This window comes from Epinephelus moara, chromosome 3 (assembly GCF_006386435.1).
Source record: "Epinephelus moara isolate mb chromosome 3, YSFRI_EMoa_1.0, whole genome shotgun sequence".
NCBI classification, from domain to species: domain Eukaryota; kingdom Metazoa; phylum Chordata; class Actinopteri; order Perciformes; family Serranidae; genus Epinephelus; species Epinephelus moara.
In genome coordinates this window covers 2,494,569-2,511,550 of record NC_065508.1, presented here as the reverse complement: position 1 = coordinate 2,511,550, position 16,982 = coordinate 2,494,569, and the positions used below count along the sequence as shown (strand labels likewise).

The 16,982-nt window shown below is 41.5% G+C and overlaps 1 protein-coding gene across 1 annotated transcript in view; it reads left to right on the top strand.

Annotated features, from left to right (window-relative positions):
• The first annotated feature begins 1,183 nt into the window (after window positions 1-1,183).
• The window catches only part of LOC126387996 (glutamate receptor 3-like), a 93,804-nt gene continuing 78,005 nt past the window's right edge, over window positions 1,184-16,982 (top strand). Inside the window, exons 1-2 of the mRNA XM_050040867.1 lie at window positions 1,184-1,558; window positions 1,966-2,124. Coding sequence (XP_049896824.1) covers window positions 1,471-1,558; window positions 1,966-2,124 — 247 coding nt within the window. The 5' untranslated portion in view covers window positions 1,184-1,470. The remainder of the gene's footprint in view (window positions 1,559-1,965; window positions 2,125-16,982) is intronic.

Sequence of the window (16,982 nt, the reverse complement as noted above, 5' to 3'; positions counted from 1 at the left end):
TTGTTTTTATACTGCCAATGCTGAAAAAAGACTGATTGGGCTTTCCTGCAAATTTGCACAATTCCTGTTTAAAAAGGGCTTTCAATGAACACTTGCCGACCAAGAAGAGACTGCAAATGACTACAAAGAGATGCAAAGAAATAAAATAACCACAAGGAGCTACACAAAATAACCAACAACAAGAAGACACAAAAACCACCACAAAGTCTGTGTGTCTGTCTCCTGTGTAGGAGAGGTGGTGGGGCCTTTTGCATATCTGTGCCCAGGGGTCTGTTCCCTCATAATCCACCCATGCTGACAATATGACACAGTGCCTGAATTAGTTTTACAATGCAAACAGTTAAAAATAAAATGCTCTGCACTGAAACTGGCCTCTGCTCCATTTGTCATTTAATTGCACATTGTGTGCTGCAGTATGTTTTCACCTGTGTCAGTGGAAAAATAACTTGTGCCTGTATCTCAGTGAAGTAAATACATACATTTGGGAAATTAACAGCAGAGAAAAAGTCCTTAATGCCACTGTTGAGTATTGCCAGAGACAAACACACCACTGCAGCATGATAGTTCCCAGGTGAGTGCAAGACAGTGAGTCAATTAGGATTCTAATATATAGCAATAGTGAGGCCGCTCGGCAACCAGTGATTAAACAGTGATAAATCAGTGCATAAGCTCCCACATGTATGGTCCCTGCTCTCAAACACCTGCAGGGGACAGGACACCCTAAGATTATGCTGCTAGTGTGCAGGACCACTGCTGCATGAGTGCGGCTACACATCTGATCACAGCAGGCAGGGAGACAAGATGCATTAGACAAAAGGATAGATAGATAGATAGATAGATAGATAGATAGATAGATAGATAGATAGATATGGTCTGTATACACACATTACATGCACACACTCTCAAGTCAGCATCCTACTATTGGTCCATACTGACTGTAGAAACTGGTGTGTGCTGCTTTGCCTTTGCACCACACACACACCAAACCCAGCAGAGGCTCTACACCGCCTCGCACACCAACTCTGCAGTGACGTGAGGAGGAAGACGGGAGGCTGCTCTTATTATAATTCAACGTCAGACCAAGTTTGATAAACGCCCCCCCCTTCCCTCCCTCATCTCTCTGTCCTTCCCTCTCTCTCTCTCTCTCTCTCTCTCTCTCTCTCTCTCTCTGGCCCATTTCAGTGGTCCTTATCCACAGTAAGGAGATCCGCTTTTGCTCTCCTCCGCCACCACCACCATCTTTGAGATAAAACACTGGCTTTCCAGCAGCAGAGGGCTGGCGCTGCAGTTGCGCTGGCACACATTCAACGTGGGTGCACACAGTGAGTGAGGGATAGAGAGAGAGAGAGAGAGAGAGAAAGAGACGCCGCATCTTGTGGATTTCTTTGCGTACCAGCCCGTGTACATGGTTCTCCCTGCTTTGCCTCTGTCACATCCAGACCAGGAGTTGATTCCACTTCTCGGAGAAAAATGTGGCATCGCACATCAGCGACTGTCCTTGTTTTCTTGTATTTCTGGGGGGACTCGCTGGCAGGGTTTCCAAACCAAATCAACATTGGTAAGTTCAATAGGATACCCCTGACTACACATACATGTCTTTGTTCACATAGTCTAAATAGGACACGTCTCTGTGAGTCGCACTGATGATGTTATCTGAATAATTCATCACCAAGTTCACTTCTCATAAAGCCAGAAGGTTGTGGGATCCTGCGCGGCTCCGTAGGCGGTTTGGTAAAAATAGAGTTGATCCAAATGGTGTGAACGTTTCAGTATCTGCAGCGCATTGTTTAGTGAGTGCTAACACATTTGTTTCTTGGCAGCCTTTCTTAAAATTGACTGATCAATCGTGTGTCCAATAATGCGTAATTGTACGGCACTGCCCGCACTCTGAAAATAAGTCCTGTCCTGATGAGGGGAGTAAAAAGTGCCTGTGCTCTGTTATATGTGACATTTTCTTTCCTGTAGGTGGACTGTTTATGCGCTCTACAGTGCAGGAGCACAGCGCCTTCAGGTTTGCTGTCCAGCTCTATAACACCAACCAGAATGTGACAGAGAAACCCTTCCACCTCAATTACAATGTTGACAACCTGGAGTCGTCCAACAGCTTCTCTGTCACACACGCATGTGAGTACTTGTACACTGACACATAAGAACAGCAGGAAAAACTCATGATTTTTTTAATTGTTTTTTTTTATTGTTAAAATTATGGTGCAATTATTTTGTTTTCCAAATTGCAGCCTGAAGTAATGATGCAGACTCCAATCTAACAATCACACAAACACACACAGTATGTGAAATGTTCTGCTGTAATTGTCTCTTTGGCAGACCAATACGAAAATTACACAGATGTTTAGGAGCTGAAATTGGTGTTTGGATAAAATGGATGGGGCTGATGCTTGGAACACACAGACACCTGCCAAGTGTCTGGACTAATACACAAACTCCTCAGTCATGCCATCCAAAAAGTCACCAGCTGGATGATGGAGCATGATGGCCTGTAATTGGACAAACACAGTGATTCTGTAAACTGAGTAATTCAGTAATTCCAGAGGCGCTGATGAGCAGCACTTAGATGACTGTACTTGAAAGCGGGTAAAACAAACACTGCTGTCCCAGTTGTTGTATCTGGCTGTGACATTAGATAGAGGCTTTAGGTGATTTAGGTGCCAGTTACAAAATGTGTTGTGGTGGTGGCTGCTGGTTTAAATGCTTGTGTCATGACAGTTGTTGCAATTTATCTTGTCTTTCCCCTTAAATGTTTTTGTCTCTCCACCGTCAAATGAAAACAAAAATGTCCCCTAAGCAAGCCTCCCTTCTGCACCTTGATAATTAAGCTTTTGTTGATTATTTGTTGATTATTTGCCTTTCTAATCACCATTTTCCCACAAAATGTCAAATATAATGCAGATTAATTGCCATCTTTAAGCTGTTACACATTGATCCATGTGTGTTGGTCCAGATCAGGCTCTATGATGATTTGAAATGTCACATTCAGTCATACCAGCAGCACAGTGGTGTAAATATGTCTTTCTACACCTGTGATGTATAAATAGCCTACTGTATCAACTGTAACATGCTGTAATCCATGTAGTCATCTCCACAAACATGATGGATTTGATAGGAAGGGCTGTGGAGTGTGAGATGGCTTCATAATTGGTCTACCAGTCACTCCTCTGCCATGTAGGGCACCAAGCTCTGCCTGGAGAATTAATTTGTTATCCTTCTTCCCACCAACCGCACTTCACACTTCACGCTTAAGGATCAGCTGCAGCTCTCCAAACTCTGTCAGCTGCCGTAGAGACGGCTGTGTAACCTAATGAAGTGAGAAAAGGGCCAAAAAAGAAAGGAAAATTGAACACAATTGTACCTCGTACGTATCGGGCTCGGCTGTGAGAAAAATGGAAAATGCTGTTGAGGCGATGGAGTCGTCGGTGAGCGTAGCAGGGAGGAAGCACTAGCCTTGGGGAGAAGTTGCAGGGAGACGCAGTGTTACACACTCACACCTTGACGCAGTTCGACCACAGCCTTGCACTGCCGGCTGCTGAGTGATTACACTGGGGCGGCTGTGGGGTCAGTGCTTAGCTCAAGGGCACTTCAGCAGTGAAGAGATGAATATTACATGCTTGGCTTGTCAGGATCAGGTGTAAAGCACAAACTCTCCTGCTCGGGACTGTTTTTTATTACAAGGAGGCCAAAAGCAAGCCGTTATGTCACATTACTCACACAGCAGAAACATTTCTTATGACAATGTCAATGAGCTGTTTTTCCACCAGTCGGGTTGTCTTTGGTCCCGTGCATTCATTCTACAGGATAATGCCTCTAATGCAACACTCTTAGATTTATTGTCATCTCATCTTCCAGCAAGTTAAAAGATGCATACCTGCCACATGTGGAGCCCTGTAGGGTTAAACATGGAAAATAGAGGCCTGTTGAATTACTGTGTATTTTGGATCGTGCACCAATTTAAGATTCTTTTGAGTAAACCTGAATCCATTGTATCTGAAAGAGGCTTAAAGTTTTCTTCCTAATGGATAAGAAGAAAAACAAGATAATCAGGAGGATTAATTTCAGTGAGCTAAGCTGGTGCAAGCTAAGCTAAATGCTTCCCAGTTGAAAAAGACCAGTGAGCAGCTCATTATGCGGCCCAGCCAGCCCAGCTTGTGACTAAGACATTGCTTGAAAATGCACCAAACTCCATGATTCTTATTTTAGTAGTCTGGATTGCATAATGCTTTGCTTGCCTGGCAGGTGTTGATATAGCAAATGAATGTGATGATTATGATTTGACACATTTCTGTTCTGGCAAGAATGCCAGGTTAGTCATCGCTGTGCTTTCCCACAGCGCCCATCGTTAATTTTGATAAGATTAGCAAGTGTTAAGATGACGGCGATTTTAAATCTGCTTATTTGTCGCAATCTATGGGATTGTCTGCGAAACCTTCGCTTTTGTATGAAGGGAATGAATATAATAATCAGGTATATAAATGAGAGGAGTGACTTTATGCTCAGAGCTCATTTGTTGTGTTTGTCGTATGGATTCTGAATGGGATAAAGCAGGACAACACCGCCGTCCTCCAGCTGGGTCAGTATATAATGATTGTTACAAATCCCTGATGGCAAATGACTGTGTTATTGGCAGCGTGGATCAATAGGTGGAAGGATAGTCCAGCAGTTGTGAGTGTGTGTGTGGCTCCAGTTTGTTCTCCAGTATGGAAAAATCAATCCTCACCAAGCTTTCATTTTCTCTTTCTCAGTCCCTCTCTACTAATATATGGCTGTTCTCCAACTTCCCTGGCCAGAGACGCTGAATCTTCATTTTGGTGCTTGCATAGCAGCTATGAAAGTTAAAAAAAACAAAACAAACAAACCCATAAACAGCCAATGACACATCGCGGCAAACTATTCCCAGCCATTGCAACTTGATTGAATTGATTCCGACAAAGAGAACCTCACTGTGCCATTGTGTTTATTATCTCACCAATTTGTGGCTGGCTGGAGTGAAGCTGCAGGATGTATTGATGTGACACCTTGCCCCGGGCCAGGTCAGACTGTGTGCATAAATGCAGGAATGGGAAGGTTGTATCCATTAAAGACTGAGGTCAGGGCAGGAAGAGACAGCGGAGACAGAGACGCTGGTCCGGCTGGACACTCAGAGAGGAGTTCAACCAAGTGCATGTGGGATTATACAGTAGTTTTTGGATATGGTGACAGGGCAGACAGTGAGGACACATCATCTCAAAACTTTGTTTCCAGATCATTTACTCAATGTATAAGTTAATATTACATAAATCCGCCCTGCATGAGTTAAAATGCTTGTTCAGTATCTGAGCACATATTTAGTTACAGAAGAAGTTGCCAATCTATGCCATGTAAACAACAACAACAACAGCAACAACAAAAACAACTGAAAAAGCCTCATTGTGTATTTTTAAAGACTTCCCCTCTCCTGTCTAAAGTGGCAGCTGCATGAATCTGCTCAGACCTGAATTTTTCCGGAAACGAACTTCTGATTTGATCAAATGTCAATGTGACAGTGTGTTTCTTATGAGAGCGTTTATTATAGCCACCTATCCTCCCTCTGCTGTGACTCAACCAGTGTGATGCTGCTCAGACAGAGGCTAATGTTAGAGCACTTCACTGTGTAGGCAATGGACAATCCTACTAATGCAGCATAGACCAGTTTATGAAGCCAGATTTCCTCCTCCTCCTCCTCCTCCTCTTCTTCTTCTACTTCTTATTCTTTTGCATTATTGAGACCGTGGTGAATACATTGACTCATAAGCTGTGTCCAAATAAGGACGTTTTATTTTGTGCAGTGCAGGAATGCAAATTTTGATGTAAAAAAGTATGCATATAACTCTTATGGTATGAGCTAAAACTCTGCCTTGTTATTTGCATATGAAACAGTGGAAGCAGGAGATAGAGGAGCAGCAGCACACACCTGCACTTTAAACCTTCGCCTGGTGTGAAAGTCATGTTCATATTGTTTGTACTGGATTATAAACTCTAATCGTGTAGTATTCAATACATTATTCAAAGGAGCTATATATGTGACAGAGTCTGGTCTAGGATTGTCTGCACGTGGCTCTCACCTGTGATGTCACAAGCAAACATGGAGGTGGCTGAACCGAAATGACGGCAGCAAAGATGCCTTGTAATAAAAGATTACAAGCTGCGCCACTATGAAATGGTGAATGAATGCATAAGTGGGCGCATTCGTCTCTCTCCCACATCCCCCCACCTCGTTTTGAAGTGTTGTAAACATGTAGATGGATGAAAGCGGATTCAAAACAGTACATCACCATATATAGTACAAGTGAAATGTTTGCTCCGTATTTTGCTGCTTTTTTTTTATCTGCTAGCTTAATATCTAATATCAACCCAGGAGAAGATCATATCAGCTGTTGCTGGACTGCACCAGAGTGTGTTGCTGAGACAGAGACAGGCCCAGAGATGTGTGGCTTATACCCAAAAATGGGTCCAATATTCAGGCAACACAAGTCACATTGACTTGTGTTGGAATGAATGGACGCAGCCGCAGGAGCTCCTGAAGGGGCGGGGCAACAGCAAAACCCACATGACACAGATAGAGGAAATTGCTTACTAACACTAACAGTGCTAACAACAGCAGCAGTGCTGACCGAGCTAAGAGTGTTAACATAGGGGGAACCGGAGGGTGGGTGTTATGCTTCCACAGCCATGCTGTCTCACCACCGTAGATCGGGATGACATTATCAGCGATAACTGCGGTATGAGCGCAGTGCAGAGGTAGCGAGTTGGACATGAAGGGAGGGACTCATATTCACTAACAGGCACGGGCAGCCGGCACAGCTGCCATAACAAAGAACAAAGAATCATGTATTACATCACACACAGAGTGAGTGTGACTTTATTCTCCACACAGGACGCCATTACAGCACTGTATCTTAACATAGGGAGCAGCTGTTTGCTGCTTTATTAATGTTCAAATTCTCATACACAGAACCTTTAAAGGAGTAAAACAGGCATTTTGTGAAATGTGCATATTCCCTGAGATGGATAAAACGATACCAGTCTCATGTCTGTATGTTAAATATGAAGCTACAGACACCTACCAGCACCTCTAAAGTTAGCTAACTAACATTAACAATAGAGAGATGACTGGTTGCTCTGTATGTACAAACCTAGATCAAAATCTTGTGTCAGGTGCTCGTGGAGAATGGGAACAACCTGTCATACCATTATATGGGTCATGTGTTGGACTCCGATTGGTTCCTGCAAGTATATAGGTGGGTCCATACCTGTAATACCTTTAATGATTTAGCCAATACAATGCAGACTTTTTAATGTTTCCTTCCTTGTTTTTCTGTATTTTTTTTATTGCCTTCCTGTTGATCACTAATTAACATGTTTTGAGACCAGAATGCAAAATTAACACATTGTGATATCAAGGACTATTTTTTTGGCTGGGTGCAATGACTTCCTGGTGTCTTTTTTGTCTCTGTGAGGTTGCCTAGCAACCAGCTAAAACTTAACATGTTAATAATTAGTGCAGTTTAGAGGTGCTGATAGGTGGATTGTGTAAACTTCCTCTCCTGTCTTTGTGCTAATCCAAGCTGAACAACTGCTGGTGGTAGCTTCATATTTACTGTACATACACAAGAGCTGTGCAAAGCAAAAGCACCATGTCTTGTATCATATTGTGAAGGCTAAATGTTTGTATTCATGAATGCAACAACTCATACAGAGCCATCGTTTCAGAAGCTGAGCCATTTCTGGAAGAATAAACAAGTTAATCAGAGAGTGTTTTCACTAATTGAATCATTACAGCTTTTTAAATTATTGTAATATCAAAAGGTAAATGTCAATATGGCAATGTTTTACACGGTTTTCGCTGTAGTTACTGTAGTAAAACAAACATATTGGAGCATAACCAAACAATACATAACAACCTTGGATCCATCATGACACTGAGAACTCATTTAAACCGACAAGTCATGAATGATGCATGAGCTCTAGAGACAAGGTTGTCAAATTGTTTGGCCCGAGGGAGAGAATTCTGCATGATAGTCTCTATCTTAATCCACACTCTTTGGCCAGAGTAATAAATGTGTAAACACACAGTAAATTATTATTGAATCCCTTTAGTTATTTTTCATATAGTAGCATCTCAGTCAGTGATGTCACTGATAATCAGAGGAAAAAACACTGTGTTAACTCAATTATCAGAACTTGCTCAGCATGAAAAACATATTCACCAACTCTGCTACAACCAGACATCTTGTATGTTTGTGTTTCGTTTGAAAGCTTTAAATGGATCCTCTCGAATTTGAGAGCCCTTGAACTGAAAGAGACACTTACCCAAAAGCGTGTCCTTTTATCACGATGCACTGATAAAAATATCTGAGTTACTGCTACTGCAGCCAGAGTCCTGTCAGTTTGGATGACCTGCCCCAAGTTGACAAGTACTCATCCTCAGATTTGTCATGGTGTTCTCATCGGGGAGCATAACAAAAACATAAAAGCTTTCAGAATGTCTGAAGAATAATTTTTATCCAACTAAAGCGTCATTTCACTTGCAGGCAATGACGTTTACTAACCAATACTTTCACTGACATGAATACATGGTTTGACCCTTAGTTTAATAAGAGCTTTCAGGGGGTATTGCTTCGGGGCGACACAACACTCATGGGTCATCATGCAGCATAAATGCATTAGCTTTCTTTGAGCAAGGGAGTACTGATGCTAAAGAAATGGCCACAACTACAATAGAGGCTTTTAGATATCATTTGACTGAAGACATCGCTGTCAGTCAAGTGCAAAATGCTACCTATATATGCCCAAACAGGCTTACAGCCACTGTAAGAAAGGATCTTATTTCTTGTTTTTCTCAAGCTGAGTCGCTCAGCCCCGGCTGGTCATAATGCTGTAAAATGGCGGAATAGTACAGAATAGGTTTGAGGGCAAGCCACTGGAGATGTGCAGTTAGTCTTTCATTCTGTGCATCAGAATGTGCGTACATGTCAGCGCTGTAACGGAGCGACGGTGATCACTACTGACAAGCTACAGTGATGCTGCAGCAGTTTGTTGCAGTCTTACACAACGTCCTTCAGGGAGACTGCCTCTGAAAGCTCTACTGTTATTCACTAAATGTTACCTGTGATTATCCAAGGACAACAAGCTGTAAACTAAATAGAATAACGCGAAAGAAAGCCAAAGGTGCTGTTGGGTCGGTGAATAATTTAGAGGAGCTGCTTTCAGGGATTTGGAAGTTTTATGAGCGTCAGCTGTTGAATGTAAAGGAACAAAATCACTGCAAGTGCCTCAGTGTTTTAAACTGACTTGAAACAAGAAACTATCCAAACCTTATTAGTGTATTATTCATATTTGATACAATTTGTGTGGTGTTATTTTACAAGACTGAGCACCAGAACAGATGATTAGAGTTAATGACTTGTGAAAAGGTTATGAGTTGTGTTTTATAATTCATGTTAATTCATAAAACAAATTAATTTCATGCACTAAAATGAAGAATTTTGATGTTATGTGTTAATTGAAACTACTTTGCACATGGAGTTATCAAATTTTCCACTTCACTTCTTTTGTCTGTGTATTTTTCATGTGATTCCGTATCCCAGTATCCTCTGCAGTATTACGGCATTACCTTTTGAAACCGAGTGTGTTGTATTCATCTGTCTCCTGTAATAATCATCCTTGGATGATGTTTTTTTTCAGTATATGCAAAGCATGTGTAGGTGGAGTGTTAGCAGCGCTTTTACTGCGCCGCAGTGAAATATTAAAGTGTATTCTTTCATACAAGACTCCAGTAGCCACAGGCCCTGTCTGTGTATTGCTGCTGTAGATTTCCTTCTGTCATGTTCTTTTAGCATGTGGGCTGAATCCAGTTGTATTTCTCAGATTAGGGCTAATCCAAGCAGTGTTGCCCCGCTCTTTGCATATAATGAGCATCTGCTGGGGGTAACCCGCTGGAAGAAAATGTGTGCTTTTACAAAGCTGTAATCTGTAGAGAAGAGGGAATTCCAGCCAACATGCAACCGCAGTGCCTGAGGAGAAACACCTACTCAAGCTCCAGTCCCTATATGCCCTCTGCTTTCTCCGTGGTTGGTCAGCTGGGATGAATTGCACAACAATGCAGAATGTAATGCGGATACAAATATGAAACGCTTAAATGTCATAACACAGAGATCATTTAAACCTTGTGCACTTTGCCTTGAGTCAGATTTTCATCTCGAAACAAACATTTACTGGGATTTTGTGGTGAAATTGCACCAGCAGATCTTAACAAGCCTCTCAGTAGAATGAGTGCAGCTTATTAAACTCAAACTAGATGAGATGCTGTGAAGAGCCACAACTCAGAGGCTCATGTGCAATTTAAGAAACATGCATAATGAATTTGATATCTTTTTTTATTAGCCATGTTAGCAGCGCCGCTCTATGAATTGCAACATCAATCTGACGGTCAGTCGGTTGGTCCACTGTCTTATAGACTAACATATCTCAACAAATATTGGATGGATTGCCATAAAACTTTGTACACACATTCATAGTGCCCGGAGGATGCATTCAAATGAATCTGGTGATCCCATAAAGTTTCCTCTAGTGCCAGCTTGAGGTTTGAATTTGTGGTTCTGACTAAATAGCTCAACAAATACAACATGGATTGCCATGAAATTTGATTGCAAAGCTAATGATATTCCCGTCAGCCTCAGCTGTACTTTAAGTGCTAATTGGGCAGTGGCTACATTTACATGCACGCTAATATTCCCACTATTCTTAACATGATAATACTCTGAGTTTGATGCAGGTCATGTAATTAGCATGTTCCGTCTAGATACTACCAAACAGGCCTCTGTCAGTATTTAGCATTTTTGAATTAAGACATGTGGGATATGCCCATATCATTCCAGTTATGACAGCATTCTTTGCACACATGGCATCTTGTCTGTGTACAATCAGCTCCGTGCATTGCCATGGATACATTGTTTGCAAGGCTGTGGTGGAGATCCATGCCCAAAAGAAAATCCCACGTTTCAGGTTGGAAGGAGAAACACACCTACTTTAAAACATGATGAAACACTTGGATATCAACAGCTTTTTGGTATACGCAAATATTACATCACCGACTTTTTCAAGAAGGTGGTTGAAGGAACCAAAGAGGGAGGATGTGTTTGCACATCTTTGAAGAAAATGTATTTTGATGCAAAGACGCAAAATGACAAGCAGCTCCAGCCGTTCTACTTTTCCATACTTTGAAGCGATGAATGACATGTTAGCGCACATTAATTGAAGTATGCATGGCTGCGTGTAAACAGGAATATTAGCAGAATATTGATTTTAATTAGCCATGTAGGAATATTCTCTTTTTAAAGACATAAAGGAACAAAATTGAGTATTTTGTGCACGTAAATATAGTCACTGATAGCCTGCTAACATGCCAAGGTCTTAAATATGGTAAACACATAGTCCAATTTATATTGCTGTTGACGTAGCACAGTGAATCTGTTTCAGTGAATCTTCATTTCACAATTGATTTCATTTGAAGCACCACACAGTTTTGCTTTAGAGCATGTTATGATTTAAACTGTCAGAGAAGTTTCCATTTTAATTTTGGCAATTGTGATGCCTTCTCAAACATGGAAAATTGAATTACTGAAATCTACTTTCAGGTTTGTCCTACATCATAACTTAAACGTTCTAACTCGCTTAAAAAGGCTTGAAGGAGTCAGATGCCCAAATGTAATGGAACAAATCTTGTAAATGACAGCGTTCATAAAGGACACTGTAATGGATTCATGTGGAAGTTAAAAAAGGATTTTAAGGATCGGTGCTGGACAGAAATCTAATTTTATGCTTTGGAAACAGACATTAACCATAGTTAGGGAGGGGAGGTGCGCACTTAATGACCTGTTTACAGAGAGAGTTTCGGTCTTCAGTGACCTTAAATATGTATCTTTTCAATTGTGGCCTTTTATTTGACATGTGTCCACTCATGCTAATTCAAAAGCTTGGCTGCTTGATTCTTGCCATTAGTACAGAGGAAAATTGAATTATAGACTTTTCACCTTTCCATTACTTTCTGCTGAGACATCGCCTATAAATGGAGCGTGCTTTATTTTTTTGATGCCTGTGCACAACAATTGCATTGGAAAATTACCCCTGGGCCGGCATTATTTGGATGTAATCATAAGACATATTTATTATGGTTGTCAATTATTTAGGTTTTTCTGAATGACTTTTCCTCACAGTCCAAAGACCTGCAGATAAGAATGTAGAATCTACAGAGTATAGTGAGATTCTTACTTATAAATACACTAAAAGTGGGTGATTATGTTATTCCAGCCTCTTCAATGTCTCATTTCCTGCTGCCCGGTGCATGCTGCCAGGGCCTGAGCCCCTCCATGCCTCTGTGAAAACAGAAGCTGAATTACTGAGGATAAAAATAAATTGTTTTTTAGAGAATTTTGAGAACTCTGATGGTAACATGACCACAGCTATGATAATGCTTGGAGACACTTGCACTCGAATGTGTCCTCGCTCAGGTGTCAGACACAGACAGAGTCCTGAGATATCCCCACAACATATCGGTACACCCTGTCCAGCTGACACACTAAACAGCTGCTGGCAGAATGCAAAGGAGGCATGTTAGCTGGAATAACAGGGGAGGTATGCTGGCTGCGTGTTCTGACCCTGCAAATCATCATTCAGGAGACGGCACAGCTTAGCCGCCCAGCTCGTTTTCACAAGGAAACACTGAATCTGCTGAGTGTCTGTCAGTCAGCACATTTGCAAGATTTGTTGGCATCCTCCGTCCAGCCTAGTAATGCTGTCTCATTTGAAGATTCCCTTTAAAACATAAGTGGAAACAGATCCTGATTACTTTTAGTTTTGGACCTCCAGTTATTCACAGCACTTAATTTGTTTCCTCCAAGTTTTCTGACTCAACATTTTCTGTCCTTTTTAATATAACATTCAACTATTAATACAGCATGGCAGTATCATTGGTTTGGCAGGAATAAGCCATAAGGAGTGAACTGACATAAATTAGAGACAGTATGTGTGTTACAATGGGAAAATGGATCACCTTGATTTACAGTCTGGAGTTCTTTCCACAGCTGTAAATCATGCAGAGGTAACACAACCCCACATGTGACATCAGGGTTTAATGGTCTCACATGAAACGTGTTGTAAGAACAAGTTTGACACGACATGAGTTAATACCTTATGAATTTGGCATTGTGATTAATTTATAGTTGGAAACCAATAGTTGGTTGAGATTGGAGACGAAGTCTACACAGACCTAAATGAAGATACGTATTTTTGTGTTGCATTAAATAGAGACTTTAACTTGTGTTACAGTCACAGTGTGTTCAATTTTTTCTTCTTCTGCTTTTACACGTTAAAGGGCTAATTTATAGCTAAAGGGACTGCTTACTTTGAGCTTGACCTCTTCATTGTCTTTAACTTTTCAGAAGAAGACACTACGTGATAGGTTGCCAGTTCTGTACAGATATTGATGGATCCCAAATTATGAATTCTAATGACTTTAGTGATCCCCTGACCTTTCCTCCAGCACCACCATCAGATGGACATTTGTGGCTTTAAGTGAACTGTCTCAACAACAATTAAATAGGCCTAGTTTTCCATCACAATTCATGTCTCCCTCAGGATTAATTTTAATAACTTTAAATGATCTCCTGACACTTCATCTTGCACCATCCAAATTTTCACTTTGTCCTCTACTATGCTATGATGATGACTAAATACATGCAAAACTAACGACATTCCCATCAGTCTCAACTAGACTTTGTTAAGGTCCAGTTAGCCATGGTAAGCATTACACCAGCTTTGCATCAGTATTGTATGTTAGCGCTATCGTTGTGAATGTGTCATGTTAGCATGCTAGCCTTAGCATTTTGCTCAAAGTGCCACTGTACATCAGTACATCCTCACAGAGCCATCAGCATGGCTGTACAGTCTTAGAGCTTTTTCATATTTTGATTCATATCGTGCGCAAGTACGACTGCCTTGCCTCTGCCACTCTGACATTTATTTATGTTGGTGCTATAGTGTAGACAAGTGTGCCGATTAAAAGATCCCAAGCCCATGCAGTGGATTCAACCTTATCATTAGGCCTACTATTTTTGGAGACAGTTCCAAGAACATTCCTCTCGTCGGATGTGCAGATTTCGAAGGAGACCGGCGGCACTGAGAAATGCCTTTGCAACTCTACTCACAGACTGCTACTGGTGTTAAACAGCAGTTCACTCCCATGTTGTGGTGCAGTTAGTTTTCACAGCTAATGCAAACTGTACCTGAGTACACATGGACTGAACTTGAGATCACCCTCTCAAGTGGACCAGGTCAACAGATCAACACACCATGTTCAGGTACACACAGTGTTCACACTAATAAACAAACTGGACTCAGGGCCAAGTGTACTCAAATCCAGATTTACGTAGGTCCCTGATGTGAAAGCCTCCTTAGACTTGTTAATGATTCATGTGTATATGTTGAAAGGTTCAAGTAATTCAAATGTTTCAAGCCCAAGGGCAGTGAAGAGGCCTCTCATAATAATGGTTGTAGTTTATATATTGGGCATTTACTGTGTAAGGCTTTGAATGGCCTTCGTGCTTAGAGGCAGAATTATCTTTAAAGGCTTCACAGTAGCTTGTTTAACTGTCTGCAGGTCATTGCACATTCTGCACTTTTTATAACTGGTGAATAAATTCAGGGTTTCTAGTTTCTCTTTGACCCCATCCTTTTTAAGCTGGTAGTTTTGGGACAGCAGCTGCTTGTTTGTGCCGTGTCCTCTGCTTTCTTCTTTTACTGAACATGTGACCCTGAGACAGGACAGGTATTCCCATGTGGCTGAGACCAACACCGCCTCCCTCTCCCTCAGGAAAACAAACGGAAGTCATGCTGCTCTCGTCTCCTCTAGTATGGCTGCAGGCGCTGCTCTCAGACAGCAGGAGAAAAATAACTTCCCACCAGGCAGCAGTACACGCATAAACAGGTTATTTGTTATCGTCACAAAAAGTAAAGTCGTTGTCCTCACTTTGTCCGACTGCAGTATCCAATTCCCTCAAACCTTAAGGCTCTAACCAGTGACTCAGTCCAAAAAAACTCACCTCCTCATCTCAGTGTGAGTCCTCTCCTATCCCTCTCCTCATTTTCACTTTCTTATATGCATAAAGTTCAATTTTCTCACTGTGTGCGGTGTTCCCTTTTCAGGCGAGGATAGCAGCTCCCCTCTACTCCCCCCCAGCAATAGAGCTTTAGGAATTCACTTTGTAGACTCTGCTCTGCTGTGCACATACACCGCAGGTTCATCCTACATCAGCAAGTTTTATGATAGAAATGAAGAAGATTCCACAGCTGTCTGTGGGGGAGACCCTCAAAGCTGCAAAGCCCTGAGTTTTGGGAAGACTCAAGACAGTGTCAGTGCTACCTGAGCTGCTGCATCTACCTGTTAAGTTTGACGAGATGGCGAGAGCTGAAGAGAGGCAGAGAAATGGATGAGGGAGAACAGGAGAAGCGACAGTAATGACAGGCAGATGTGGGTGTTTGTTAGATGATGGAGAAAATAAGATGGAAGTGCACTGAAAAGTGAAGAGATGTGGATTTTTCCTGTTGGTTATTAATAATGCATATAAAACAAGTGTTAGTATTCTGAACAGAAATGCACAGAGCCTGCAGTGCAAAAACACGGCACTGCTTCCCTCCTGTAATAAAGTAAATGATGCGGATCTTCATTGCTGACCATGATCAGGGGAATTCAGCGTAGCTGACGAGTGTTTACTGCTTCATGAGCCCAAATATATTATTTCATTATCCTTCAGCAGAACAGGCTGTCTATTTAACCTTGACAAACAAAAAGCTATTGTTCCCATTGTGAGAAGAGAATTGGATGATATTAGATGAGCTGAAAAGTGTTAATTTTATTGCTGCCCTCTATTCTTGTTGGATAGCATGAGCTGAATATTGTCTGCTGCAGAAGAAATTTGTGAATCTGTAATTTGAGGAGGATCTATGTGGTGTTGAATAATGTTATCCGCTGAAAGAGCCACTGTGAAGCATGCTGAATCCAGAACTGAATAGGAGATCATCCGCTCTCACATTTTTCTGTTTATGAGGGGGGAGGTTAACTGTTTGCGAAAGGCCCATCGAGTTATTGATATGAAGCAGAAAAATTGTCGTCAGATTTAAACAGTGTTGCAGCCGCTCCTAGAAGATTTTTATCACTGATTAAAGCATCATTTTTTACCAGTAACACCAAACAGGTGCCGGTTTTTAATTCTGTGGATGCCTGTGTCTCCCCGGTCTTTCATAAGCAGATCTGATGTGCCTGCTGAGTTCAGTTAGAAGCTGAGAAAATGGAGGGATGGAGGAATAATAAAGTGATTGAGAGGAAAGATGACTGAACCAAGCCATCAAGGCTGTGTGGATGAGTGAGTGGTTGTGTTAACTTAACACATGGAGAAATCACAGAGCTGTGAAATTATTTTATTGTGCTTGCAGACATTAATGTGTGGGGCTTTTCAATTTTGACCAGTCTTATCTATTGTGCATTTCCACCTAGCCAATTTAGTTTTTCCAAAATATGTTTTCCCACATTTCAGCCAGAAATGGCACTTTATAACAAGCAACAAAACATGCTCCATTTGAAGTTTTATTTGGATGACATTTGACAAATTGGAATATTTCACTTTCAAATGTGTGTTTTAGAGTTTTGGGAAAATAGGCGATGAGTGCTGCCTAGTTTGACAGTTTGACCGCAGTTGACAAGCAGTGATTAACATGATTAACAGCTGCCTTAGAGACCACTCAGCTCCAAATGGGTGTTGTCCATGAGCCACTGTGGATTCTTGCAGATGACATTAAAAGCACAAGCAGTGGGAGGAGGAACCTGATGTTTTCATCGCGAGACTATCTGTCTCATGTATTTCTGTGTGGATGTCGTGACAGTTTCACAACATATCACG